This window comes from Erigeron canadensis, chromosome 3 (genome assembly GCF_010389155.1).
Source record: "Erigeron canadensis isolate Cc75 chromosome 3, C_canadensis_v1, whole genome shotgun sequence".
In the NCBI taxonomy this organism is placed as follows: domain Eukaryota; kingdom Viridiplantae; phylum Streptophyta; class Magnoliopsida; order Asterales; family Asteraceae; genus Erigeron; species Erigeron canadensis.
In genome coordinates this window covers 24,475,338-24,503,320 of record NC_057763.1, presented here as the reverse complement: position 1 = coordinate 24,503,320, position 27,983 = coordinate 24,475,338, and the positions used below count along the sequence as shown (strand labels likewise).

At 32.6% G+C, this 27,983-nt stretch overlaps 2 protein-coding genes across 2 annotated transcripts; one reads left to right on the top strand and one right to left on the bottom strand.

Moving 5' to 3' along the window:
- Positions 1-7,192: 7,192 nt before the first annotated feature.
- On the top strand, positions 7,193-8,914 carry LOC122592469 (transcription factor MYB61-like). Its single transcript, XM_043764706.1, has 2 exons — positions 7,193-7,643; positions 7,803-8,914. Exons 1-2 carry the CDS (start codon positions 7,381-7,383, stop codon positions 8,674-8,676), a joined length of 1,137 nt encoding a protein of 378 aa, XP_043620641.1. The 5' UTR covers positions 7,193-7,380; the 3' UTR covers positions 8,677-8,914.
- A 10,862-nt stretch (positions 8,915-19,776) lies between these two features.
- LOC122591052 (pectin acetylesterase 10-like) lies at positions 19,777-26,189 on the bottom strand. Its single transcript, XM_043763241.1, has 12 exons — positions 25,920-26,189; positions 24,639-24,721; positions 24,203-24,332; positions 23,655-23,728; positions 23,482-23,568; positions 23,176-23,300; positions 23,022-23,082; positions 22,172-22,225; positions 22,015-22,092; positions 21,832-21,937; positions 20,574-20,719; positions 19,777-20,117 (listed from the first exon to the last, which is right to left on the bottom strand). Exons 1-12 carry the CDS (start codon positions 26,125-26,127, stop codon positions 20,010-20,012), a joined length of 1,260 nt encoding a protein of 419 aa, XP_043619176.1. The 5' UTR covers positions 26,128-26,189; the 3' UTR covers positions 19,777-20,009.
- Between the last annotated feature and the right edge of the window lie 1,794 nt (positions 26,190-27,983).

The following is a 27,983-nucleotide window of genomic DNA, read 5'->3' as shown; positions in this document are numbered from 1 at the left end:
AATAGTAAAAAACTTACACTACAAGAAAAATGTCATATAACGACATTGTTAGCGACATATTTAAATCTTGGTATATAAATGACTTTAAAGTACTTACATCGTATACGATTGCTCTAAATTCGCATCAGTTGTATCACCTTTGACGTATAATCTACGCGACGGTAAAAACTGTTTGCGATTACTTTTGATGGCTGTACAATCGTGGCGGCGGTACGGTCTCCTAGTGGCGGTAGCGGTACGGTCACGTTGGTGGCGTCAATATGATCACGGTGGTGGCTAGCGTGCCAGACTGGCAGTGGCGGTGAAGTTGAAAGTGAAGTTAAGTCGGTGTGGGAGACCTGATGTATTTAGAGTGATTAGGCCAACTCTTTTTTTATGTCCTAAGGCTTGATGAGAGTAAAAAGAAAAGAATGCTAAGTCGCTAGTTTAATTGCTGGAAATTAGTTTGAAGATAAATTCAAATTTACTTAATTAAAAATATAAGTTTTTTAAAATGGAAATTTCTCTTTCATTTTCATATGACTACATTGGTGTCCGCGCAATGCAGCGGCAGCGGCGATAACGGAGACAGTGATTGTGTGGTTATTAAAGTAAAAGTAATTTCAATTCATTGCGGTCGGAGATGTGATGAATTGTTGTGTGGGTTATGAAAGGGGGAGGGGCAGGGAGGGGACGAATTTTGAGTTAGGGTTTCTGTTATGCGTTTTTGCGTGAGGGAGAGATAAATGTTGAAATAAGATGGAGGGTATTACAGTCTAAAATAGAATTAAAGATGTATTAAAATGGAGGGTAATGTGTCATTTAATTTTAGGTTCTTAAAATTAAGGAGGAGGAGGCGGTTTGTTTTATAAAGGAGTATAGATGTAATTCTAGAAATTTAGCTATTTTTATTTTGAACTTTTTAAAATGGTATATTTCAAGAAGTGTTAAAACGATACTATAGGAGTTATTTTAAGACGTAGCCCTAAAAATATATTGATAATACTTTCAATTAAAGAGCATTTGGTGTCTCAAAATATATGCTATGGTCTTTAAGATTATCTTAAAGATAATGTACAGCACCATTGTTAGATACATATTAGGACCAACTCAATATTAATGGCGCGGTTAGAAACATGTTTGGGGATTTGGAGTGTTAAAAATTAACGACACCATTAGCGACATATTTTTGGAAGTCTCAAAATTTGCGACATTTTCAGAGTCATGGTGTGGGGTGTCTCAAAATTGGCGATATCGCCAGCGATGTAGTAGAAATGACGCAAAATTAGCAACACCGTTTGCAACATGATTAGCAGCATAATAGATTAAAAGTCGCAAAATATGTCGATAATCAAGTCACAAATTAGCGACATCAAAAGGTATGTCGCTAAACATGTCTCCAATTGTGAGTTTTCTTGTATTGTTAGTTTGTTAGGGATAATAGTCATAGTAAAATGATCATCATCTTTAGGGTCATTTGAAAGTTTTTGGACAAAGTGGGCAAAGCCGACCCCTATATACCTGAAATGTGTAAAATTGAATTAAGTTAAAGTCGATGTATTATGGTTGTGATCAAGTCTAACAAGTTAGTTTGAAGTTATAAGACTGTTGTGGATTGATAGGAAAGGATTGAAGTAAAGGCTAATAACCCTTTTGCGGGTAAGTGTTGTAAATTTGTCAAAATATTAATGGCTTTTTGATCTACTTTTTGTCCAAAAATTTGAAATGGTCAGTTTTGGTGAATTTTTTTTTCCCGTTGGCTAATAGACTTGAAGAATTTCAAACTGGTATAATAGGTTTGTTAAATAGACAATGCTTTAAAATGCTCATCAAAACTTAAAAAAGTATCTAAAGACTGTGCCACTAATTACCAACGCGCGTTTTGATCCTAGATAGAATAATTGTAATTGCTCTTATACTATTGTACTCGTAGTATTGTGGCATATAGTACTTTGCTAGAGACCTTTGTTTCTTAATATACTTAATATGTTTTTTGGCTATCAGGCCTCCAGATGCGACGCATCAGAGTTGTATGCGAGACATTTTCGACCGAAAATCTCAAAAAATTGACTTTGAGTTCATGTGTCGCATCTAATGCCCACATTTGAATTTTGCGTATTTTCAAGCCGTTTGGGATGTATTTGAGCTATGGGTCAAATATATACGTGTCTATGTATATACATATGGAATAATTGATAGGCTGGATTTGTTACTCACTTGTAGAAATGTGTGAATTAATGTGCTTGAATATGGCTTTAATATTTGTAGAATTATTTGTCATACATTTTATTTACTACTAAAATTAGTAAATCTTCACACTCTAAAAAAAAGATTTTTTTTAATGCCTAGAGCCCTTTAGTTTCGTAGAGGAATTTTTTTTCTCAAACTAACGACCTTGCAACACTACCTGACGTTGAGACTCCAAAACCTTAACTGGTTGAATATGTTTTTACAGAGATTTAAACTTAAATGGTGTTTTCACAAAGTCACTTTTAGAGGAGCAAGGTGGCCACAGGCGGTAATCCAGATGGCTTACTCTAAAAGTTAGTAAACTTCTTCTCGAGTCTAATAAGAATGTTAGAACTTTGATTTCATAAATAAAGGAAACTATCCTTATAACTATTATAACATGCTTTATAACATAATCGATCAACACATCATCATAATTTAATTAATGATACACCACTAAATATATTAATATTAATTATATAATAAAACACTTTTGACTATATACGCATGAATCACCTTCTAACAAAAAAGACATCAATTTACATTTACATTTACAGTATATAAAACATGTAGTCTTAAATTTATTTCTTTATTTTAAGTGGTTTTTTTATTAGAAATTGTATGCAGCCGTTCTAAGAAGTTAAAAGGTGTATATGAAGCCAAAAATCACAAGAGGGAATCATCCGGGGGAAGTTGGTAGAACCCGTAAGTCTTTTATTCGACACAATATGTATATAAATATAGTTTAATCTTTTTAGACAATCATTAACTTGTTGATTAAAGGGATCATATCATGAATACATAAATATTCGGGCAACTATTTCTGAACTAAAAGTCAGACACAAAAATCATGCATTAATTGTGATACAGTACAACAGTCAACTGCATCCATCTCTGTGAATAGAAATTACCAATGAAAAGGTCTGCAGGCTGTCAGAAAAAACAAGAGAATGTCTAACTGTATATGGCTATTATTATTAAATATTATATTACTTCGTAATACTTTAATTATTATAAAAATAGATAGATTTAAATATGATTATTCCATTTTTCTATTATTGCAAGGCTTGACTTATAATGCATTCTTATCCCCGTGGAAAGCTTCGCAAATCTTTTTAATGATTTTGTGTCCTTCGAACCCAAATTTGGGTTCAATGAAACTATCTCGTTATGATTTTGAGTTATTCTCTATGTGAAGGTTTATGATAGAAAATAAAGTAAATTTGATATTTTAATAGTATAGAATATTAAATTTTCAAGGTAAAAAGCCTTTTGAATATGTACCATATATTATAGGTAATAAACTTTCTCAAGTTTTACCTTCATTTAGGTAATAAACTTTTTAAGTTTTTCCAATATAGGTGATATTGTACCAATCCATCAATAGATGGAACCAATGTAATTTGAGCCCACATATGAAGTTAACAGACGCGAGTTCAATCTTTGGGATGCCCAAATCATGTGACTATTAAGTGAAGGTATTTTACCGTCATCATAACCCTTACGGGGTGGGATTATGGAGATCTAATGTGATTCCGGGGACAAGGTGCCCTCATTTACCCTTTTTTAATATAGGTGATATGGTATTAGTTAAGGATGACCTAGTTGGTTAGAGTCACTGCTTATTTTACTCATGTTGTTGAGTTCGATTCTCAGTGATTGCAAGTTTTGCAGTTTTTTCTTTTGAATAATTTGAACGGCATGTAGTCAATATCTCGTTGTTTAACGTATGTGCAATGCTTCATTATTACATGGTGAGGTTTTTATAATGTCATATCCAGCGGCGGAACTTGAACGATATCACAGGGGGTAAAAAAAATTTTTTTTTTTGCGTAAAACATATTTTACATTATTTCTGAGGGGGTAAGATAAACATAAAAATTGTTTTACCATCAAATATTATATAATTCCTATATATAACCTAAACTTTTAGAGAGACCATAACCCCATTTGATTTTTAATATTTTCCATCACTGATCATATCCCAACTGAAAATTTGCAAAAGGATAAAAAAAAAGGGTGTTCGACAAGATGCATTATCCATATCGATATAGTACAATTTACATTGATTATAGAAATAAAAATTAGAATAAACATTACTACTTTATGATCATTACCCGGTGGTAAATTATCACAGTTTTTCCAAACATTTTTCTCGCATTGTGTTTTCGTTATTTTTTTTTCTTTTGCAAGTTATCAAATCATTAAACTCATCAAGTCCTTTGAAAAATTGAATATCGCTTTCAACTATTTTATGATACTAAATAAGTAAAGAAGCAAACGGCATGAAAGCTAATGTCACGTACCATTTTTCAGTTTTTTCTTTTTACATTACTAGCACGGTACCCTGTAATGCGACGGTAATTGTGGCAATGACGGTGTGGTGGTGGGGGCGACTATTAGTATTGGAGGCAACGTTGAGTGTTGTAGATAATTGATGTAAAAGATCATGGAGATATTTTAAAAGAAAAATGAAATTGATAATATAATTTAATCATTAAAGTTAAGGAGGTAGTGTAGATGATAATAATTTAAAGGATACTAAATAAAAATATCTAAAAGGTTGTAAATGAAAATATTAAATAATTTTTCCAAAGTTTAAAAAATGAAGGATCGTTTTTTAAATTAGATAGTATAGATTGAACACTTACTTTTTAATTATGTACAATTTACCGTTGTTGGAATTACAAAAGAATTTGGTGCTGTTTAAATGTTGCATTTTCTGTGTATATATTTTATTTGTTAATACATTTTTTTAATTCTTGACACTCTTTTCATTCTTATACGTAAATCAAAAAAGATGTATTCATGTGAAACTTTTGTTGACGTGGACCGTAAAGGAAAAGGATTTGTTCTTCGAGTTCCTGTTGGTATTTTACTAAATAAATATCTGTCTTTTTATGAACCCACCCCACTGCTGTCACAAGTCACGATTAAATTCCTAAATATTTCATCAATTGTTCCAATTTTTTTAATTTTTTTTTTTTTTAAATATCATCTATTATTATTATTTTAACAAGTTCAATCTACCCCCCTTATCGTTGGATCTAAACAGTTTCAGTCCAACTATTCCTGATAATTATTCTTCCGTATTTTATCATTTTAACTTTTTGAACTAAGTTAATAGCCTTTTTATATATAAAAAGTGTACACTCATTGATTGATACACGAGAGATTTGAATTAAGCTTCAATGTGATATTTGAGCTTATTATGCTAAATTTAGTTAGTGAATTATGCCGATCGCCATAATATAAATACTTTCTTAAATCTGAGTAGTCATTTGGTCCGGTACAATATATATACACTTTAGAAAATTGCTAAATACAGCCTTTAAAGTTGTATTTAACATGTATAAAAAAATTGTATCTTCCGTATCAAAAATTAATGTTAAACTTTATGCTAAATATACAACTATTTAATACACTTAAATTATAGTCAGGGTTGCATTTAACAAAAGCCTACACTTTAATGGGTAACTTGAAGTGAATCACTACTTCAAAATCCAACATAAGATTACATACATACGATGTTTATATTTTTTTGGTTTTTCATTTATCAATATGCAACAATGACTTTCTTGTCATTATTATTTTTCTCTCAAAATGTTCAATGTAAGTCGCATTTCTTATATCTATTTAAGTTGAAGCATTGTCACTTCAAGAGAAGCAACCTTTGAATTATGACATGAAACATATGGTGACCTTTAAGCTTATACATGATTTTCAATCAAGATCGTCCGCATTTAGTAAGATTTGGGTACCTATCTATCCTTTTATCGTCCAGTCTTTTGTCAACGTGAACCATTGTAGCTTACTCATCAACTATAGTCACATCTTGTTTCACATGATAAAAGTATGTACGTACCCTCAGGTTGTGCCTCATTCATTGTATAGTAGTCACAAAAATAGTATGATTTAGTGCAATAAAAAGTGCTACATGATTATACATTCCGTACCTTGAAATAACTTTTAATGCTTTGACAAATTTAGTAAAACATTATCACTCTTTCGCCGGTCTTCACACACATATTTGACATTCCGTGCTCTCCAATTTCATGTAACATAGAACTTCAAAACAGAAATGTATTTTTCTAATTGTACAAGGACTTGACATGTAAAATGTGAAAAACCACAATTGATTTTTTATTTTTATTTTTTAATTTTTCTTTCAGACTTTTAGCTTAATAAATTTATCTTGTTAGTTTAAAGAATTATCATGTCTCATAACCTGGTGAACTCTACTCTCTCCTTTCCATTTTAACTTTAAACAGTAATTTTTTCTACCTTTAAACTTTTTTTATAAAATATGTAAATTACTCGTGAATATTGAGAAACTTTTGTTGAATAGATCCTCAATTTAAACCCATCGATGAAAACTCATATCATCGAGGAGTCTGGAGTGAAAAACTCACTCACGTCATCATAAGTGAAAATGCCACTCCAAATATGCCTAAAACAGGACTATAACTCCTGACCTCTTGTGAAGAAAGGGAACTTCAATTCTTACCTCTAAACTACCCGAATAATCCTATATATGTTATTCATTGTTAATTATTAAATCTTAATCTTTATGACGAAGAAACAAAATTCTCTATCAAGATGTTAACCCCTCCCTTCTTTTCATATAATCTTCTCTAAATATTTACCACAAAATATCTAATATTTAATCGCATACATCCGAATCATTAAGTAAAAATCGAACTATACATTTTTATTTTTATTTTCAAGAGACACGAGTCTGTAACAATTAAACTAACCTTACTTAGACGCCGGACGCAATACATAACACACGTTGTGAAATGGTGTTTTACATTATATATTTTACATGTTCACCGACTATATCCGAATGATGTTATATGCAAAATAAATATACATATATTAAAAGAAAATGAAGTTTCTAAAATGTGAATAAGAGGGCTCCTCTCTCCTATTAATTTGAACTCTCAAATCCAGCCTGCCCCTCCATTTTCATAAACCTTCTACAAGTCTTTATCTTTCTCTCTCTCTCTCTCTCTTTTTCACTCACACACAAACACATACACAGAAATTGCTATCAAAAAACCTCTTTTATTTTTTGGTGACAGTTCACACAAAAAAGTAATCTTCTTTAAATTAAAAAGAAAAACAACCTTTATTACTCATCTTAATTTGTGTAGAATCTGCAACACCCACATGGGAAGGCATTCTTGTTGTTATAAGCAAAAGCTAAGAAAAGGTCTTTGGTCCCCTGAAGAAGATGAAAAACTCATTAAACATATCACTAAATTTGGCCATGGCTGCTGGAGTTCTGTTCCTAAACTTGCTGGCCTTGAAAGATGTGGCAAAAGTTGTAGGCTTAGATGGATTAATTACTTAAGGCCTGATTTGAAAAGAGGCACATTTTCTCAACAAGAAGAGAAACTTATTATTGAATTACATGCAGTTTTAGGAAACAAGTAAGTGATTTTTATAACTCTTTTTTTACATATTCTCCCTGTTTTTAATAGTCATGTACAGAACAGACTCCTTGGCCGGGCCAAGTGGTTTTTTTTACTAATATAGTGTATATTTTCGGCGTATGTTTTGAGACTATATATGTTTATTTGAATCGCTAGGTGGTCGCAGATAGCTGCACAACTGCCTGGAAGAACAGATAACGAGATCAAGAATTTATGGAATTCTTCTATAAAGAAAAAATTAAGACAAAGAGGAATTGATCCCAACACACATAAGCCACTTTCCGAGATTAATGAGGATCAAAAAGCTCCGTCTGGAAGTAACGACAAAACGTCACAAGGTTCATATAATCTGGAGGAAAAAACTCAGCCAACTGTTGCATCGGTGATGGCAACTTCTTACACCAACCTCATTGACAACTCTCCACCCGCCACACACGAATTTTTTCTTAATAGATTCCTCACTTCTCATGAATCATCCAATAAACAACCCGAATCCCATCACCAAATGCCGAATTTCCTCCCTTTTAACTACACCCAACAACAACAACCTCCAGAATCATCGGGTGATCATCTTTTCTTCACTGATACTAAAACGTCGTCAACAGAGCTTTTGCACGAATACAACACGTCTATCTTGAATAATTCTCTAATCTCGGCTACACAACGCAACACGGGTAGCTACAACAACAATAATTGGGGGACTAATAGTGGATTTTTTCAGTCAAATAGTACATGGGGTTTAACTGATTGCACAAAAACAACTACTACTACTACTACTACTCAAAGTGGTCATAATCAAAACCAAGTTCAAGTTAATGATACTACTACTATTATTGATAGAGATCAGCAACAAGAATACATCAAATGGAATGAACAATATCTTCCATTTTTGATGGGCAAATCAACAATTGAAACCAAACCTGAAGTCAACTTTGGGGTCAACAGCAATAATGAATTGTATCAAAGTGTGGATACTAATTATAACAAGCATTTTCAAAGGATTTCAACCAGCTATGGACATTTTACATAGAGAAATTTTTTTCTTTTTTTTACAACAAATTCATAATTCATACTGGTGTGAGCCTTCTAGAGGTTTTTTTTCTTCTTTCACTTTTTTTCTTTTTTCATATTTATTAAAAGTTGTGTATATAGGCTGAGAAAGATTTGTCAATTTATTTGATTTTATTATAAGTTTGCTTCATTTTCAAACAACGGATAGTTTTCAACCATATTGCTTTTAATTTTCATCCTTCATTGATATCAAATATTCAATATGTACTTTCTTGTTATAAATTACTATTTATATTTATATTCATCATTATTGATAATCAACATCATTCTTTTTATATATATGTGTGTGTAAATTAATGATGTGATGGGAGAACAATTATTATAGTTTCATTTATATTCTTTTAATTATTTGATTATTAGCTAGTATTATTCCATTCTAAATCATATAATTGTATTTCAGAATTTTGATTACGGAATCTTAATTTAAAATAATAGTTATAGTAGATATGAAATATCAATTATGGTAGAGATGTTCACATTGTTTTTGTCATATTATTATCACCAAGGTTCTGCTGACCAAGCTAGCCGATAAGTAATAATTTGTTGATTAAATTAAATATGGATGAAAAGTATGTGGTTGACAAAGATGAGACAACTTTAACTCATCGATATAAAAATGATTTGATTCCAGTACTATTTTGTTTCTTTACATTATCTCTGCAAACAAACACAATTTTTTTTAACATCAAGTTAGTAGTAAATAGTCGGTAATTAGCATACAAGAAACCGCAGTAAAATCCAATATGGCAGTAGTATACGGAGCTTGAACCATACATGCCTGGAATGAAACTCGGAACTCTCAACCCCCCACCCCCACACAACAAATCCACTCCTACAGATGAAAAAAGTAAGATTTGAACACTGATGAATTTGACTAAGGTATAAGACGTTATCAATGAGCCACCAACCCATTAAACAAGAAACACGATTAATGGAAAGAATCCTTTAGCAACAATACAATGAAGTTCGTTGCTAAAAGCCCAAAGACGAATAGTTTGACTCTAACCAATCCTTTGCTTACTACATGTAGCTAAATTTGTTAAGATTAGGAATTTGTTGGGATGAGTTGATTGCTAGCTTCCCGTTAAATCTGTAACTTCCAGTAAAATGTCATGATTTTTTACTCATATTTTTCGCATAGCCGGAATCGACCAAGATTAGGGGAGGCTCGATTGCAAAAACATTGCCAAACAATCAGCCATGAGACTAACATTTCAATGGAATACATGGCTGGTTGGGGGTGACGAAGCACCAGCGAACCCACCCCCCCTGGCTCCGCCACCGTGAACAACTCTCAACGAATACAAGACAACATCAAGAATGTTGACCAAGTAAAAGTACATTCCAATTTTTTAAATCAAAATGAGCAGGAAAGAAAATAGCCCAACAAATGTCACATGTTTATTGATATTATTTTTATGTATTTATTTAATTTTAAAAGTAATTGACGACCTTAAATGTGTAATTTTATTTTTATGCTTGTTGCCTTATTGATATCATGAAGACTATTTGTTAACGTCAAAATGAAAATAGTGGCTCCACTACTAACAACATACCACATGGACAACTGATCAATGTAATTTACTAATAAACAATTAATATTACTTTTTTTAAAAACGAGGGCTTAAAACCCGTGCTACGCACGGCCATGATGAACGGTAATTGTTTGCGTGAAAGAATTGATCGTTATACAGGGTGAAAGTGTTGAAAGTTACCATATATGTTTTTTGGGGTAAAGCATTGTAGTACTCGGGTGAGTATTGTCACCATGTAAAACTGTTTTTGTTATTGAATTGGCTGGTCTTATTAAATATTAACGTACATTACTATGTGGCACTCTCGAACATATTTTTGTTTAAAAGAAGTTAGACATGTGAAGATAAACAGATTTTGTTATATAGATGGTAAAAAATTAAACATTGTAAGAAAAGACAATACATTTTATTAAAGAAAACATAGATAATAAAAATAGCTTCTAACCATACCCTGTGAAACACACTTAATATTACTAACATTTAGAATAGTCTGAATCGACACTACTGTCGCCGTCATTACGATGAATGTAGTGATAGAGTTCAGGAAACTCTGTACCGTCGGCGGGTTGAGTTGCGTACTCTTCACCTGGATCAGTCTGGTAACCTACAGGTTGTTCATCCTCGAAATTGCCATGCCAGAATTCCGCATGGTCAAGCATGGTTGTTAAAGTGGAAGAGGCAGTGTTAAGTTGTACAATGATTTGATCCAGCCAATCGATTTTTTGTCGAAGATAAATAATATACTCATTTTCGGCGGCGTTAGGATTCCTCCCAGGAGATTGGAGACGTGCGATTTCGGCCATGTAAGTTTCCTTGTTGTTCGTTACGTTCTGAATCACATCATTGACTCCAGACTTGTGTTTGTCGTCGTCAAACATGTGATTTTGCATTGCCATCTTTGTCTCAACAACACTCATACTTGGGGTGTTGTGTTTTGCCATGGTTATTTTGATAACGTGTGTTGTATGGATGTTGTTTTGTGAAAAGTATTGTTTTTAAAAGCAAAGAGTTGGTTAAATAATGTGTTATGGAATAAACCGAAACATGTATGTGTTTCTAATTTTTTGTAAGTAATCAATATAATTATTGACATAGAAGTTAGGAATACAAACGGTTGGTTGTTATAAATATGGATCATCAAAACATGAATTACCTTAATTTATGAATCCAAAAGAAAGAAGTTAATATAGGTTAAAAAGAAAGAAGTTAATATCATTTATTAGGAGAGATTATTTAGTTTCAAGTTGCTTCAAGATTTAACTTCTATATAATATATATGGATAGACATAAAATCACTATTATGGAACCCGATGAACCTTCACAAACTTCATTAAGGTACATGAGAGTGCAAGGGCTAGGTTGGCTGGCTTCTTGTCCTTTCCAAGAAACAATTTTTGTCATAATATTATGTCTTTCAGATCAACTCAAAATAGATAATGCATTACAAATGAAAAGTGTTTAACATTAACAGCCACATAATAACACAATTAAGAAAGACCTCTCACATTGCCAACCGAATTGAAAAAATGAAAAGTCCTTATTAACAATGACTCACCCATCCTAAATGCTTCCACACAATTAAATAACAAAATAGCCCAATGCGTTTTCATTTACTGATTGATGATGGTCATATTTATACTAACACACATAATTAACAAACAAAGGAAGATTTAATATCATTATGAAGAGAGATAATTTAGGTTTAGAATTAATTCATTCTTTTAACTTTTATAATATATAAGGATTTTGTGTATGTGAAACATAGACACTACAAAAAAAACTATGGATAACAATACCAATAAACCATCGAAATATATTGGTCATTTTTCTTCTAAAAATTTCTTCTTTCTCCTGATCAGACATTCATTTAAAAGAGTCACCAATGTTTCACATGCCTAGAGATTTGTATGTCTAAATTGATCGAACATTAAAAGGTCCAATCCTAATGGCTAATCCTTAGGATAATGACTCTTCATTTGAAAAAGAAAGCTATCCTTGTGTTCTTTCTTCTTTTTCCTTTTTTTTTTCCCCTTATTGATACAATTTTCTGCTGTTACCTTCAAGTAAAAAATTTACAATTCTTTCCTTAAAATGAGTCATTTTTTCTATTGACACTCTGCGAGTAGACATTGTCTATATAGTCCGCAAAGCGAGGGGCAAATCTGTCATTTGCCATGCTTCTTTTCTTCTTCATCATCCACACTCAAACCCATTTCCATTATTTGAATTACGGTCACTGCTACCTCGCTGGAAAAACATAATACACCCTATAAAGCCACAAAAGAGAAGCTACCGGCGGTTGGACTTTATGTTTCATTTTCTATGTTTTATCATGAAAAAAGATTTGTTGGAAGTTGAAAAAACTAAACCGGAAATATTTTTGTAAAACTTTAATCTTTAACGAGAATCTAATCTACTGATATTGTTTGCGCTGCCGAAATTTACTGTTGTTGCTGCCGCCGGAATCCGCTGCTGTGGATGTTGCGCCAACCGATATCTGCTATTGTTGCGGATGCTGTTGTTGGAATCTGCTGCCGCCATGAGAATCTGCTGTATCCGCCGCTGGGTTTCAATGTGGAAGAAGAAGAATGGAGGCATGGTAAATGATGAATTTGCCCCTTTTAACCGACCAAATAGACGGTGTGCGGTCGCGAAGGGTTAATTGAAAAAATTGGCTCAAGCCAAAAATTATAAAATTTCACTTAAGAGCAATAAATATAAACCGTGGAAACTTGAATGCCAAAAATTTAATTATATTTTTTACGTTACATGACCATCGCTACCTTTCAATTTTTAGTTTTAAAAAACATAGAATGTTGAAAACCTATTTAGTGTCAAGGCTCGAAGATCGTCTGGTCATCGATCACTTTCTCGGTAGTGTATTTTAGCGGCCTCAGTGATTAGCTAGCTTCATTTTTCTTTCTAAGCCCCAACAGTTGGAAAATCAACTGTGTGTTTTTTTACCTCTACAATACAAGATATATATATATATACCAATTCACCTATTTTTATTCAAATATAATAATTAACATCCACAATTCCAACAAGTTGAATGACTAACGTATTAATTTCTCAACTAATGCATCATCTTTTCCCAGCATATCCTCATCCACTAAATTCCGATGTTTGGAACAAATTACAAACCAACAACACAATCACAAATGACAAACCATCATTACCATGGACAAATTGTTACCAGCCCATACATCTACAAGCGATTTTCACTTTTTCTAAATATTAACAGCAACAAAATGTTTGGAACATACAACAACCACGATTTACTTAACAATTTAATTTCCAATAAAGATAATTCAAACAAAATGTTCAATCACCACCACCATTTTATACTTGACTAATACTACCATTTATTTTTAGAAAACGATCTATACACCATTAGTTTTTGAAAATACACTACTGAATTTGTTTTACAAGGTTGTACAACGTAACACAATAAAATACATTTAGTGGTGTATCACCAAAAACTGGTGACGTATACATTTGAGGATCCATCTTTGAGCTTTAGCTCAATGGTTGAAAGACCATCCTCCATGCATGAGATCTTGTGTTCAAGCCTTAGGAAGGACATATGAATTAATTCACTTTATGAGGGCTGGACTTTGGTATATTCATGATCAAATCTGAGGGGGCAGAGTTTACCCCTGTGAATCGTCGTGCCTTCGAACGGATTAGTAGGGGGTTTTCCTCTCATGGGGTATTTGAAATAAACATTTCTACTTCGAGGGGGCTCTTTAGCGCGAACCCAGTTAAGACAACGTATGTTAGATCTCCCGCTGGTGAATCGTGACACAAAGTTTTCTAACACATTTGAGGATCCCCACATTGGCAAGTTGGCAGTAATCAAGATGCCGGCGATTTTTGGAAACGGATACATGAAAACTTTTCTTAGCTTCACCGAAACATATGAATGAGTTACCAAATGAAAAATATATATTTTTTAAGTAAAATAATAGAATGGCATTGATGTATCAAGTTTTCCACCACATTTACGTAGGACCGATATTGACCGTACTACATTATGAGAGACAAGAACCACGAATGGTAGGGGTCAAATTGGTGAAAGCTCCTTTCTCTGCACCTTCCTACGTACGTGCACATTGTATCCACATATACATATTAAAAAAAAGTATAAATTCTTTTGACGACTACTCTGTCTTTATGTAAAAAAAAAATTAAAAAAAATATCACACATGACACTACATTTTGAAATATCACGTAACAATTTTAATTGATTGAAAGTTACAATAATAACGGGTGAGTCGTTCGTCAAGACAACATTTGAAGATTATTAACATTAATTAACATTAATTAATAACTAATTAATACAGACACGATTTGGTTAGGAATATTCTCTTTGACATTTTTAGGCGGACTGGGATTTCTACTAAGAAGGAAGCGCCGGTGAATTTTTTGACTGACCCGTTGGAAGAGGGATCTACTCTCAGGCCTGATGACATTTTGGTCTTTGGCTGGACTGTGGGAAAACATGCATGTGTGGATTTAACAGGAGTCTCTCCTCTTGTGGACTTAGGGCGCAGCTTCACAGTCGGTCTTGCCGCTTTAAAAGCTGCCTCAAGTAAAGTGGCCAAACACGAGAAGGTGTGTCTTGACAACCAACACGTATTTATACCCTTTGCATTTGATACCTTTGGATTTCTTGCACCTAAGGCCGTCGAGCTACGTGGAAGGGTCCAACGGGTCATGCATAGTAATGTCATTACGCCACGATCGATAAATGTAGTTTTTAAACGTCTTAATTTTGCTATACAAAAATGAGTGGCGGCGCAGCTTGTTACCCGTTTGTCTTTTATTTCTATGTAATTACTATATCTATCAATGAAAAATTTTATTATCGTCAAAAAAAAAAAAAAATTAATACATGACACTTATCTTTTTCACATGACTTCTTTTCACCTCTTACACATTTTGTTAAAAAAGAAAGAGTTAAATGCAAGGATGGTCCCCGTGGTTTGTCATTTTTTGCAATGATAGTCCCTCTCTTGATTTTTTAGCAACCAAGGTCCTTGAAGATATGTTTCAATTGCAATGGTGGTCCCTCACTAATGGAACCGTTAGTGTCGTTAAGTTTCCCATGTAAGTAGCACATGAAAGGTATTAATGTCTTTCCTCCTACATAAACAGAGGGGTGTTCAAAAGTATCCGTATCTAAACCATGATCCCAAAATTCGATCCTATTTTCTATGAAAAGTTGGATACAATAAATTTTGGATTCAAATTCGGATAGTGATTTTTAAAAATTTTCAGATATTTTGGATATCTAAAAAATATCTAGAATTTTTTTTTGTTAGATTTCAATATCATTTTTTAAATTTCAAAAATATCAAAAGATATCGAAAAATCCTAGTTTCAATATCCAAAAGTATCCAAAATGTTAGTCTCAATATCTAACAATACGACAATATCTATGATTTTTTTTTTCTAAAATTTAGATACTTGAGATTTTTTTTTTTCTAGGATACTTATTTTTTTTTCTAAAATTCGGCAATCCGAATTACGGATATTCAAAATTTCGGATAGTGGATTTGAATATCCGAACACATATCCAAAGGTTTTTGATATCTGAAATATCTAAAACTTTCAAGATAAGATAGGCATAATATCCCTTTTGGATATCCGAAATTTGATTTAGAAATATAGGATATCCAAAAGTCGAATATCCGACTTTTAAATACTCGAATATCTGAAGTTTTCAAAAATCTTTACCTAAATCTAATCCAAATCCGAACTGAAATTTGAATATCTGACATTTCAAATAATATCGGATTAGATTTTTAAATAACGTGTTTGGATACAAATACTTTTGAACACCCTTACGTTTGTGTAGGTGTAAGGACATTAATACGTAATACCCCTCATGTGCTACTCATATGGGAAACTTAACGACACTAATTAACGATTCTGTTAGTGAGTGACCGCCGTTGCAACTGAAACATATCTTCAAGGACCACGGTTGCTAAAAAATCAAGAGAAAGACTACCGTTGCAAAAAGTGACAAACCACGGGGACCATTCTTGTATTTAACTCAAAGAGAAATGCCATCATAGCCTATATTTGGAAGGATTAAATATTGTTATTGGTATCTTCTAACATAAGTTAATTATTTAATTTAATATTTTTATTTCGTTATATTTTTAGATACACGCTTATCTATTTATTTTATTAGCAGACAAATTGTTGTGTTTCGGATAAAAGAGGTTTTGGGGGCTGGAACTAGGGGGTGTTTGATATAATGAAATGGAAAGGGGAGAAAGAGAATGAGAAAAACTTCCCTTGTTTGTTTGCGACAAAGAAATGGAATGAGAAAAGAGAAAGAGGAATCAACTTCATTCTCACGCATTCTCTACAAGTAGAGAATGCGTGAGAATGGAAAAAAATGTATTATTATTTAAGATATTATATATAATAAATGTATTATTATTTAAAATTTTATATTTTATATATATATTCATTCTCTGTGGGTACCAAACAACGGAATTCATTCTCTTTCCAAATACTCATTCTCTTTCTCACTATTTCCATTCTCTATTACATTTCCATTCTCTATGATTCCCTCCTACCAAACACCCTCTAGGATTGGAGAAGAACTGTGCGTGATGACATTGAAACATAAGTACTTCAATCTCTGCAGCAGGCTTAGTGGTGGAACCAGAACCAGAAGTGACCCGTCGCACAATTTTTTTTCCACCTAGCCTTGTATCAGCATAAAGTAAGGACAACAACGATAACAGCTAAATAGTTACAATTTTTAGCATTTTTTTAACAGATTTTTGGCTATTTTTAATAATCTTTAAGAATTTTTGGCACTTTTAGTAGTTTTTTTTTTTTTATCAATTACTTGTATAGATGCATCTTAAGTTTTATTGATAAAAAAATGTTTCAAAAGTTTGAAGTTGGTTACATGAGCGGTATCTCATATTTACTTGACTCGTAGCATCAATAAAAAATACATCATTTTTCGAAGGGAAAATTTCATATATACCACTCTTAAGTCACAAAATATCATATTTGCCCAATTAAATTTTGACATACCACATATGTCATTTCTAATACCCTCAAATATCAAAAATGCCAATAATTAAATAAAATATATTATATGTGCCTAAATACATTATTAAATATTATATATGGGGTCATTATTTTCGATATATGTAACATATCACAGAAATATATTGAATACTTCAAATTTATCATTTAAAATTAAATGGCACTTATTATCTTTTTCTTTAATTCATGAGTTTTTCTTGCATCAAATGTCGTGGAACTAATTACCTGTGTAAAAATAAAAACATCAAATGGTTGAGTCACTTACAAACTAAGATCGCAACATTTAACTATATACTATGAATTGAATTGAATAACGGATTAAAGAATATCAATAAAATTAATCATGTCGATAATATTCAATTAAATTTGCACAGTTAGAGGAAAAAACATGGATTGAATTATAAAAGCAAAGAGAAAAAAAAATGTGTGTAACTGTGATTTCTAAGTACTTTATTAATAATTTTAAAGATTTTTTATGTTTTAATTTTGACTATATTAGTTTAATCAGGCATATTGGATATATATCAATGACATATTTGATGTATTTCAATATTAACAGCAAAATATATAATATTTAAAAAAAATTTGGAGATATTTATTATTTTTTACTTAACAATGACATATTTGATATATTGATAGATTAGAAATGACATATATGATACTTTATTATTCAATAATGGCATATTTGATATATTGTTAAATTATAAATGGCATATATGATATTTCAAAATTTAATTGGGCAAATATGATATTTTATGACTTACCAATGACATATATAAATTTTTCCCTTTTTTGAAAAATTTGAACTACATGAATTTAGCGAACCGGTAGCCCAGGCTACCCTTAGTATCAATGTAGTTCCGCCCTGGCAGGCTCTAAACCACGTCCAACTTTCCAAAAAAGAAGATTCATGGACATGGCAATTCAATGGCATTATGGCAACTCCCTTTTCATGGTTGATATTCAATTCATGAGTTTTTCTTGCATCAAATATCGTGGAACTAATTACTTGTGTAAAAATAAAAACATCAAATGGTTGAGTCACTTACAAACTAAGATCGCAACATTTAACTATATACTATGAATTGAATTGAATAACGGATTAAAGAATATCAATAAAATTAATCATGTAGATAATATTCAATTAAATTTGCACAGTTAGAGGAAAAAACATGGATTGAATTATAAAAGCAAAGAGAAAAAAATGTGTGTAACTGTGATTTCTAAGTACTTTATTAATAATTTTAAAGATTTTTTTTGTTTTAATTGACTATATTAGTTTAATCAGGCATATTGGATATATATCAATGACATATTTGATGTATTTCAATATTAACAGCAAAATATATAATATTTAAAAAAAATTTGGAGATATTTATTATTTTCTTACTTAACAGCCATATTTGATATATTGATAGATTAGAAATGACATATATGATACTTTATTATTCAATAATGGCATATTTGATATATTGTTAAATTATAAATGGCATATATGATATTTCAAAATTTAATTGGGCAAATATGATATTTTGTGACTTACATATATGAATTTTTCCCTTTTTTAAAAAATTTGAACTACATGATTTTAACGAACCGGTAGCCCAGGCTACCCTTAGTATCAATGTAGTTCCGCCTGGCAGGCTCTAAACCACGTCCAACTTTCCAAAAAAGAAGATTCATGGACATGGCAATTCAATGGCATTATGGCAACTCCCTTTTCATGGTTGATATTTGATGACGCTTTCAGGCTTTGTATCATACCGATGGTCTAGCCACCCATTAGCCAATGAAGGTTAACATTCTTGTCTGGCAGATAAGATCCCAAGTTGAATAAACCCAGGGCCGGCCCTAAGAAAACTTGGGTCCATGACGAGTTTGGAGAAGGGCCTCCAAGTCTAAGTGCTCTTGAAATTCCACACATAGCATGTTATTTGTGGAATTTCATCTCGAAAGACCTAAAGGTCGATGTGATATAGGAAGATCCTCGTGGCTATCTGTTTCATTTGGTGGTGGTTTTTGTGGAAACACAAAGAACATTACAGTATTCAAAGCAACAAAGATTTTGGCAGTGAGGTGTTCGGTTTTTTTAGATTTTGAATATGTTTGATAGATCCCGGCTTGTGTAGCCTTTATTGAATCCTAGAGATCATTGGCGGATCCACCATAAAATTAGGGTGGCCAGCACCCCCTTCTCAAATTTATTTTGATAGTTAAAAATTCATTTATATTATACAACTTAAGTTTAACCATTGTGTTGGCCCCCGAGTTTTCATTTACTTCCATGGTTAGTTTTCTTAGGCTATCGACCTCATTAACTTTTGAATCCACCACTAGTGCGGGTCATACACGATATAACTCTGTTTCAATGCCTTCTTCAAAATTGTTAAAACGGAAAAGAATATACAACTCTATCTTTTCAGAATGTCTATCAACAGAAATGATCTATAAATTTAATGATCGATAGAATTTGCCACGTCTAGGCAGCAATACTGTTTTACAGCAACTAGAAAAGAATACGACAATTACAATCATTGATGTGGCTTTCACAAATAATGTTACAATACACAATTATGTGGATAGTAATAATCCCCACTTTTGCTTTGCCTTAGAGTGGGGAAATGCAGTTTATTCAATAATGGTATCAATGAAAATATTCATTCCATAAAAAAATTTATTTGAATAATAGATTGTGACAACTTTTATCACATGGATACGGGCAGTCGGTTTCTTTCACGCTTGATCGATCGAAATACCAGTCCCCGACGGCCAATGCTACCGGCTGCACCAGACATAACAACGATTATGGCAACATGAAATCTATATACAATCTAAAATCATCAAGGTTATAGCTTTGTACCTTTACTATTGTGTTTACAGATATTAGTTGAATATGACTATAATTGTTTTCTTAAACGTGATTTCGAATAGTTAATTCGTGAAACTGTAAATAGTTTTCTTGTGACTATGTTATTTTATATAACAAGCAGTCAAGCACTCACTCAGTGAACTGATTGTTAGAGGGCAGTGCGTTTTTGGAACTGGTCATCAGATAACTGCGACTTGAAGACGCTATGATCAATTTTTGGTCTTTGGATAAAAAATAAATGCTTCTGTTGGTTGTAGAAAATCACTTTCATACCAGCTTTGCAAATAGTAAAATCACATAAACCCCTCCTTCGTCCTCTAGTAAAAAAGTACTGTGCAACCACGTTTTAAGAGCATAAAAACCACACACCTTGTTGTTAATAATTGGAGAATCATCTGCAAACCATGTATCCTGCCTCTCTGTTTGGCAATGCGCGAAACAAGAATTTACAAACAATCCGTTTTGTTTGGATGTAGAGAAGCCTTTAAGCGCATTCAACATCTGGTTTCTGAAATCTGGCACAAAATATAGGCGTTAATACATTAGTGAATTGATGGCATTATAGTAAGCAAATATACCTATGAATGGGCCATTAATACATTAGGTTCTATGCTAAACAGGACAGCTTGGTCAAATTAAATTATCAATACAAAGTATGAGGAGAAAACAAATCAAGTAACAAGATAAGTTTTAAATGCACACTACACTACCTGCTAAATCACTTTAGTTGAAAGTTTAGATCATTCGTATACAGATCTTTATACAGATCTACATTATACATTAAAGATTTGTAAAAAGATGTTATAATAGAAGAGACAAAGTTTGCTGCCCGACCCAACCAGATCGCTTTCTACCAAGGCTAAAAGATTATGAATCTTGACCCTTTTTTCCCAACATGCCCTATTAGAGGGATATGGTAGGTTAAATTGCTGTGGCCTAACCCGAATTATAAATGGGTTATATCCATTATGACTTTTCCATGTATCCCTACACTCCTATTAATAGTTTATATAATATATGACACCGCACCCGAATACACAATGTCTATGGTATCAGAGCACCTTCTCTAACCGTTATCCTACCGCCTCCAGTTCTTTCCTCCTCTCTTCTGCCACCATGTCGCTGCCTTTTCACCCTCCGTCCCTCTTATATGATGGTTTACATTCTCACCATTACCCTCTCGTCCCCGTAGGACACCTACATGTACATTAAATTAGAATCTTAGATTCATATCTATCATTAACACTTTCAGAAGCAATCTAGCCCCCGTGTTTCTTGCTGTCTGCAGCCACCTCCATGTGTTGGCATCTTCAGCGACAACAATCTTTATCTCCTTTGCTTGTTTCATTCATATCTGGATCTATTTTTATTATTTATTTCAGCAATCAGAGTTTTGCTTCATTTCACTAGAATTATGGGGATTAGAGTATATGTTAGGCCAGGTCAGAAAGGCCCTACCTAATTATATAGATGGACCAGGGTCTACTTATGTTTCTCCATGTATTATTGTACTTCTATATGTAGTTGATCGATAGTATAAGGAATTAATTAATTATTACACATGGCAGTTTGCCCAACTCTACATTATAGATCCATCTGTATGACGGTGTCAAGAATGAGATGATACCCTGGAAGAAATTTATCTGAGATGGTGAACAATTCCCAGGATTGTTTCGACATGCCTTCCAAGTACCATGAGGGTCTGCAGCTGGGGTACATAAGCTGGAAACAACCTGAGAGAGACGGAATTAAACATCTAGACATCGTATTGATTACTTGAAGATAATAAAATATTATTATAAATTGTTACCTGCCAGGAATCATAGGCCGCATTGAGAATGAAAATGGGGGTTTTGATGTGGGGAACTATATTCTGAGGGAAAAAGCACTGGAAAAAAACACGAGTGTTATAATAAAAAACAGGAAATGATATCCATCAGATTGGGAAATTTAAGGGAGGGGCTTACCGAAGTCGGGTCGAGTTGGTTGATGCAAGACGGTGACAGGTTTTTACCAACTCCCTGTAAATAAATTATCCAAGGTTGTAAGCATTGGAAAATAGACAAATCATGAAATTAGACATGTTTGAAAGTTATAGCATAAATATCATAAAAAAAAAGAATAGTTTTTAAATCCAAAAACTGTTCTAATATTAGCCATCATTGAATTTTGATTGTAGACATTGTTAACTCATCTGTCCAGTTCTAAAATTAGCCAGCATTTAATTTTAACTGTGTCACCTGTTGAAGGAACATTCAATCTAACTTAAACTATTCTAGAGTCGACAGATCAAAATTGCAACTTCTGGCCATAAGGGTCAAAAGTTGCCCAAATAGAGCTAAATGTATTCAAATGCTTACAAGACATCTACTAATGAAATTATAACATATTAATTTATATTAGTAATATAGAATAAGTAAACCATATTTAATTGATATGAAATAAAAATAGTTTGAGGGTCAGCCAAGCCCGGTTCAATTGAATGAGACCCATCTTGACAAGTTATCCCTTTTGATCAACAAGATGATGGTACATTTAGATTTTAATCACAAGATATTTATGAGTATTTCTTGGAAATGACAGAGCATAACTTGCTCATTTAATGTTATAAAATTGATCCCAAATCCTTGATGAAAAATCTAAATCATCCCTAGATCCTCATATATCAATGAAAAACTATAACAGCACAAAAAACTTCATAATCATGGTTCCTAAAAGATCAATTTACATAAAAAATAAAAATGTAAAAACTAAAAATAATCGGGTTTCCGCTTAAAAAATCTGTTGAACTAAAAGGACATTGGTAATATGAAGTACCTGCAAAGTAACAACACCTTCATACATGTTCCTTAGTGTATGTCCACCAGCTACATCAGCCCTAAAATGTCATAAGAACCAAGCCCGGGAACATTAAAAATGAACATAGAAATCAATTTAAGCAGTCTAAGTAGTAAAGTGATATTAATCTTACGCGTCCATAAACATCCCAGCATCAGCCAAACACTTTACTTTAGTACCCCCGGGAAACAATGAACCGAACTCATCACAATGTAAAATAGATGCCAGACCACCAGCTGAACACCCAGAGAGAAGTGCCTGAAATCCAACAAATTCGTTATAGTCATAAAACAAATTTTTAATGATTGGTTGATAAAAATGGACATAATGTAACCACGAATGGTACAGGTAACTGGCATTAATTCACTCATAAAACCCTCATGTTATCTCCTTTTGATGTTTGATGGTTATATTATGCAATGAACTTATCAAAGAATACCTGCTTAGCATTTCGCATCCCCTTTGACATCAAGTCTTCCATGGCTGCCAACCATATTTTTTGCCCTCTAAATTGTAGGTCATTAGCCTGATATCAATATATGAAAACCACCGATGTTAACAACTTTGAGACAACATAAAACTGTAAGAAAGTGATTAGATAGCAGTATACACCTTATCTTCTGAATCCCCGGCAAAGGAGGCGCCATCGCAATAGCGAACCTTTACTCGATTCCAGTTGAAAAAATCTGATCAGCAAAGTCAATATTCAAGTTAGTAATAAGCACATATGAAGCCAACTTCTTAAACTGAAAATTTTGTGTGATTATAGTATACATGGGTCGAGTTTGGTTACTTATTTATATATAGCATGTCAAACGATCAAGACTTTTTAAAAAGCTAAAAGGAAGCAGTCGAATGGGTCAAAGGTCATCTTAAGTGTTTTTTTTATTTTGGTTGCGGATAAAACTGCCTCAATCATTTGATTAGAAAAGTTCAATTATTAATAAAATGTTGCAATTCTTGTAATCTCATTAGACACTAAAGTTAACTACAAAATGCTAAAGAAAGTGTTATTTGGGTTCATCTTGACCCAACCCGTTGACTGTACAGAATCATCTGTCTTGACCTGAATTAGGTGTGTCCTGTTACCCAAGTCATCTGACCCGCCAGATTTTCCAACCTACTAAGCTCTCATGATCGACAATGTTTCGAGAGCAAACCTGGATTTTCCTCAGGCTTGTTGCTTAAAATTCCAGAGAACACCAATTGTTTCTCAAAATTCTTGGATGATCCCCGCCTTGTTGTTTTCCGGTAAACACAAGATCTAACTGTGTTACACCATCCGCCACCCTGTAATATAATGCTAAAAAAATCAAACAGGGAATAAAGCCATAAAAAGTTGGTACAAAGGTTGATAGCGTTTGGTTGCAACTAAAAATCTGGTTAGAAGGACTTCAATGCTAATTAAATAATTACATAAATAATGGTCCCTTTCAATTACAGAACTATTAGTGATAAATATAAGCACGTAGATGTCAAAGAAGATTAACATCAAGATTTAAAGATGTTTAAATTGTGCAAGTAAGTATAACACATTATTATATATAGACTGATAGAGTGTTCAAAAACGTCATTATCGACTCAGCTGTCACAAACCTCTAGTTGAATGAGCCAACTGTTTGCACCCGATTCGAATCCACGGTGCAAATGATACCCGGGTAATGTTCCATCCAAACATACTGTAGAAAAAGTGAAACACCACAATAAGCATCTTCAAGAAATACAAAGTACTTGCTTTTATTCATTCAATTAGATAAGCTTCCTACATTCATCAACCCACATGGGATCATAAACCTCATGACCCATGAAAATAGACCAGGCATGGCAAAAAGACAACAAGACAAGACTTCAAAAATTTTCCAGACTGAATGGATATAAAGTAATAACATCATATTGAAAACCTTTTTTCATAAAACAATCAAATATATAGAAATGTATAATATTATATAAAGCGAAAATCATCCTAAAAATCTACAAGTAGTGATTAAGTACTAGAATTTTTCAGGGGAAAAAAAAAAATCTTTAGAGTTAAACAAACATTAACATTTTAAAAAGCAAAAAACATCTGACTTGATTTAAAATCAAGTAACAACAATAAACACCATATCACCGTTTTCCAACGGAATTGAAAGTGACACATCACACATCCCATACACCACCAACAGCCACCTTAGCAGCTGGATGCTTGCAGCTGCGTTGTTGACAGTCGGCCGGCCACCGACAAGTAGCCAACTCCGACTAATTTGTTCTAACTTCTAAAAACTACATGTAAGCATTTTTTAGTCAAAGCATATATCGCACGGACACTATTCTAGTTTACCTACTATTAAAAATGATACCGGGAATAAGGGATTCCCTCCAAATTACATTTTAAATGCCCTAAGCATGTTGGGTATTGGGGGTGGTACTTCACAAAGGTTTATCTCTTGCAGGTGGGATTGGCAAGTACCAAAATGGTACCAGGGATTAAGGAGTTCCATTCAAATAACCCTTTTTTGCCACAAAAAAAAAAATTTTGATTTTTTTTAACCAGATTGTATGACACAAGAATTAAATCTTATATCCAATACATGTCATCTAATTGTAAAACTACTAATATTAGCACCCAAAAAAATAGAGAAAAAATAAAATAAATATATAAAATTGCACGAAACAACCAAACCCCTAAAACAGGACTAATATAGCTACAAAAACCAACATTACATTTGACTAATAAATCCACAACCACACATCATGATCTCAATAAATGTTCAAGAACTCATAAACAACAAATGCATTTACAAATCTAACAAATACCCATTAAAATACACACAAAAATAGCTATAAAAAAGAAAAACAATATAAAAATATATGTATAATTAAAAAAAAAATTCATACCAGCTCCTTTAGCAGCAGCTCCTGGAATAAGAGTAAGACCCACAATAAGAGCATTTGGTGGAATAACAGCAGCAGAAGAAGAAGCTTCCAAGTATGAAATCACTTCACTTGTATTGTAATGAAACTCTGTTTCATCAAACTCAAATCCACTTACTAATTTACCAATCACCAATATCAGTAACACCCATGTGCAAGATTTGTTCATCATTCTCAAATCTTGCTTATATGTCACTGTATTTTATTATGTATATTAATTAATATTAATATACACATACATATATAATATATATATAGAGAGAGTGTGTGTGTTTAAAGTGAATATATATATATATATATGTATGTATATTTGGGAGAGATATGGGTTTCTAAATCTATGTAGCTTATGACATAATCATAAAAAAGAATCAGAATCTATGTTTTAGATGAAAAATAGTATGGGTTTTTGAGAGAGGGAGAGAGAAGAGAGGCAATGTTTTATGTGACACTATATTTATGCTTTTTTTCCCGGGGCAAAAGCCAAGGTGTGATGCTTTTTAAGGTGTGTGTATACGTTTCGAATCTTTGTGAAATTGGAGTTTAATGGGAATGGATAGTTTTTACCCCTTTGCTTTTCATTATTTGATACTTTTGGTTTTGGACATGATGTGTAAAAGGCTAGAAAGATGTTCATCCGTGTTATGCTCGGTGATATTATACTTTATTTGAATTTATACTATAGATAACTAACACTATGTTATTGAGTTTTTTAAATGGGGAAAAAGAAATAATCCAAGTGATTTTAAAACAAGTTGAGTTCTTCAGTTTTTTTCTAAGTGAGAAAGGAGATGAATTGAAATGATTTGAAGAGAAGTTTTTGTTGTTTTTTTTTAAAAAATCTTCCTCTCATTATTGGAATGATTTGAAAGGATCAAATCTTACCTCTTCTTATCATATCACTTATTTCCTTTTCTTAAAAAAATAGACTCAAAAACATAGCATAAATGATGAAGATTTGTTTGTAACCATTTTTTATCTCTTTTCTTTCACTTTTTTTTTTTTATAATTGATTTACCTCTCATGTTATATGTGTAGGGATGACAAAAATACTCGTACCCAATGGGGAATCCGATAACCGCACCCGATTTGATCGGGGAATCCCCGAGTTGACCGGAGATGGGAACGGGTATGGGGATGTAAATCTAATCACCGATGGGATGGGGACGGAAATGGGAAACAGTAACTCCCCGATCCTCATACCCGAACCCGAAAATACTATATATATATTTATTAGAAAAGTTCTTACCTATATTCTAGAATTAATTTTAAGTTTAAAGCTTTTGTTTAATACTTTTTATGTGTTATACTTTATTAATCATTTACTTAACATATATATTAGTTTATACATAAAAAGAAGATGTCGAAAAACACATTCTCTTACATATGTTCTATTATAAATTCATGTTCATTCAAAAACGATATCCCCGATACCCGATGGGGATGAGATGGGTATGGGGATGTAATTTAATTCCCCGATGGGGATAGGGACAGGGACGAGGATTACAAGTGGAATACAGGTACGGGGATGGGATTGAGATGCCCTACAATCCCTGCTCCATTACCATCCCTATATATGTGTTTATAACCATTTGTTAATTGTCCCTTTTCAGTATGGGACAAAAGGTTAGATCCGACTTCTCCTTTTAAGTGACCGTGAGTATCAATAGCATTTCGTTGGAATACGACATGTCTTTTCACCTTAAAGAACTACCAAATCCAATGACTTTTATTTGTTCGTACCATTCTGTCATCGATCGTTGCTAGGTTGTAGACTTTTTGTAGTTCTCTTTACCCTATATATATTCTCTATAAGAGATAGAAGCTTTCCCGATTGTAAGGTTTTGAGCTCCTATTTCTGGAAGAGATTAAAGAAATGTTCCTTTCACATATTGGTTAACCGTATTCTGAAACAGGGAAAAAAATCATTGACTTATCAAATTATCTATCGAGCGGTGAAAAAGACTTAAATAGTTATATTTTTGTGTTGGGTCCATAATTATTAAAGTTTATAAACATAATATTTTTCTT

Coding starts and splice junctions, on each gene's coding strand:
- LOC122592469 (XM_043764706.1), top strand. CDS start 7,381: ATGGGAAGGCATTCTTGTTGTTATAAGCAAAAGCTAAGAAAAGGTCTT. Junction 7,644..7,802: donor CATGCAGTTTTAGGAAACAA/GTAAGTGATTTT, acceptor TTGAATCGCTAG/GTGGTCGCAGATAGCTGCAC.
- LOC122591052 (XM_043763241.1), bottom strand. CDS start 26,127: ATGATGAACAAATCTTGCACATGGGTGTTACTGATATTGGTGATTGGT. Junction 23,083..23,175: donor GCTGGGATGTTTATGGACGC/GTAAGATTAATA, acceptor ATGACATTTTAG/GGCTGATGTAGCTGGTGGAC. Junction 21,938..22,014: donor CGGCCTATGATTCCTGGCAG/GTAACAATTTAT, acceptor CGTCTCTCTCAG/GTTGTTTCCAGCTTATGTAC.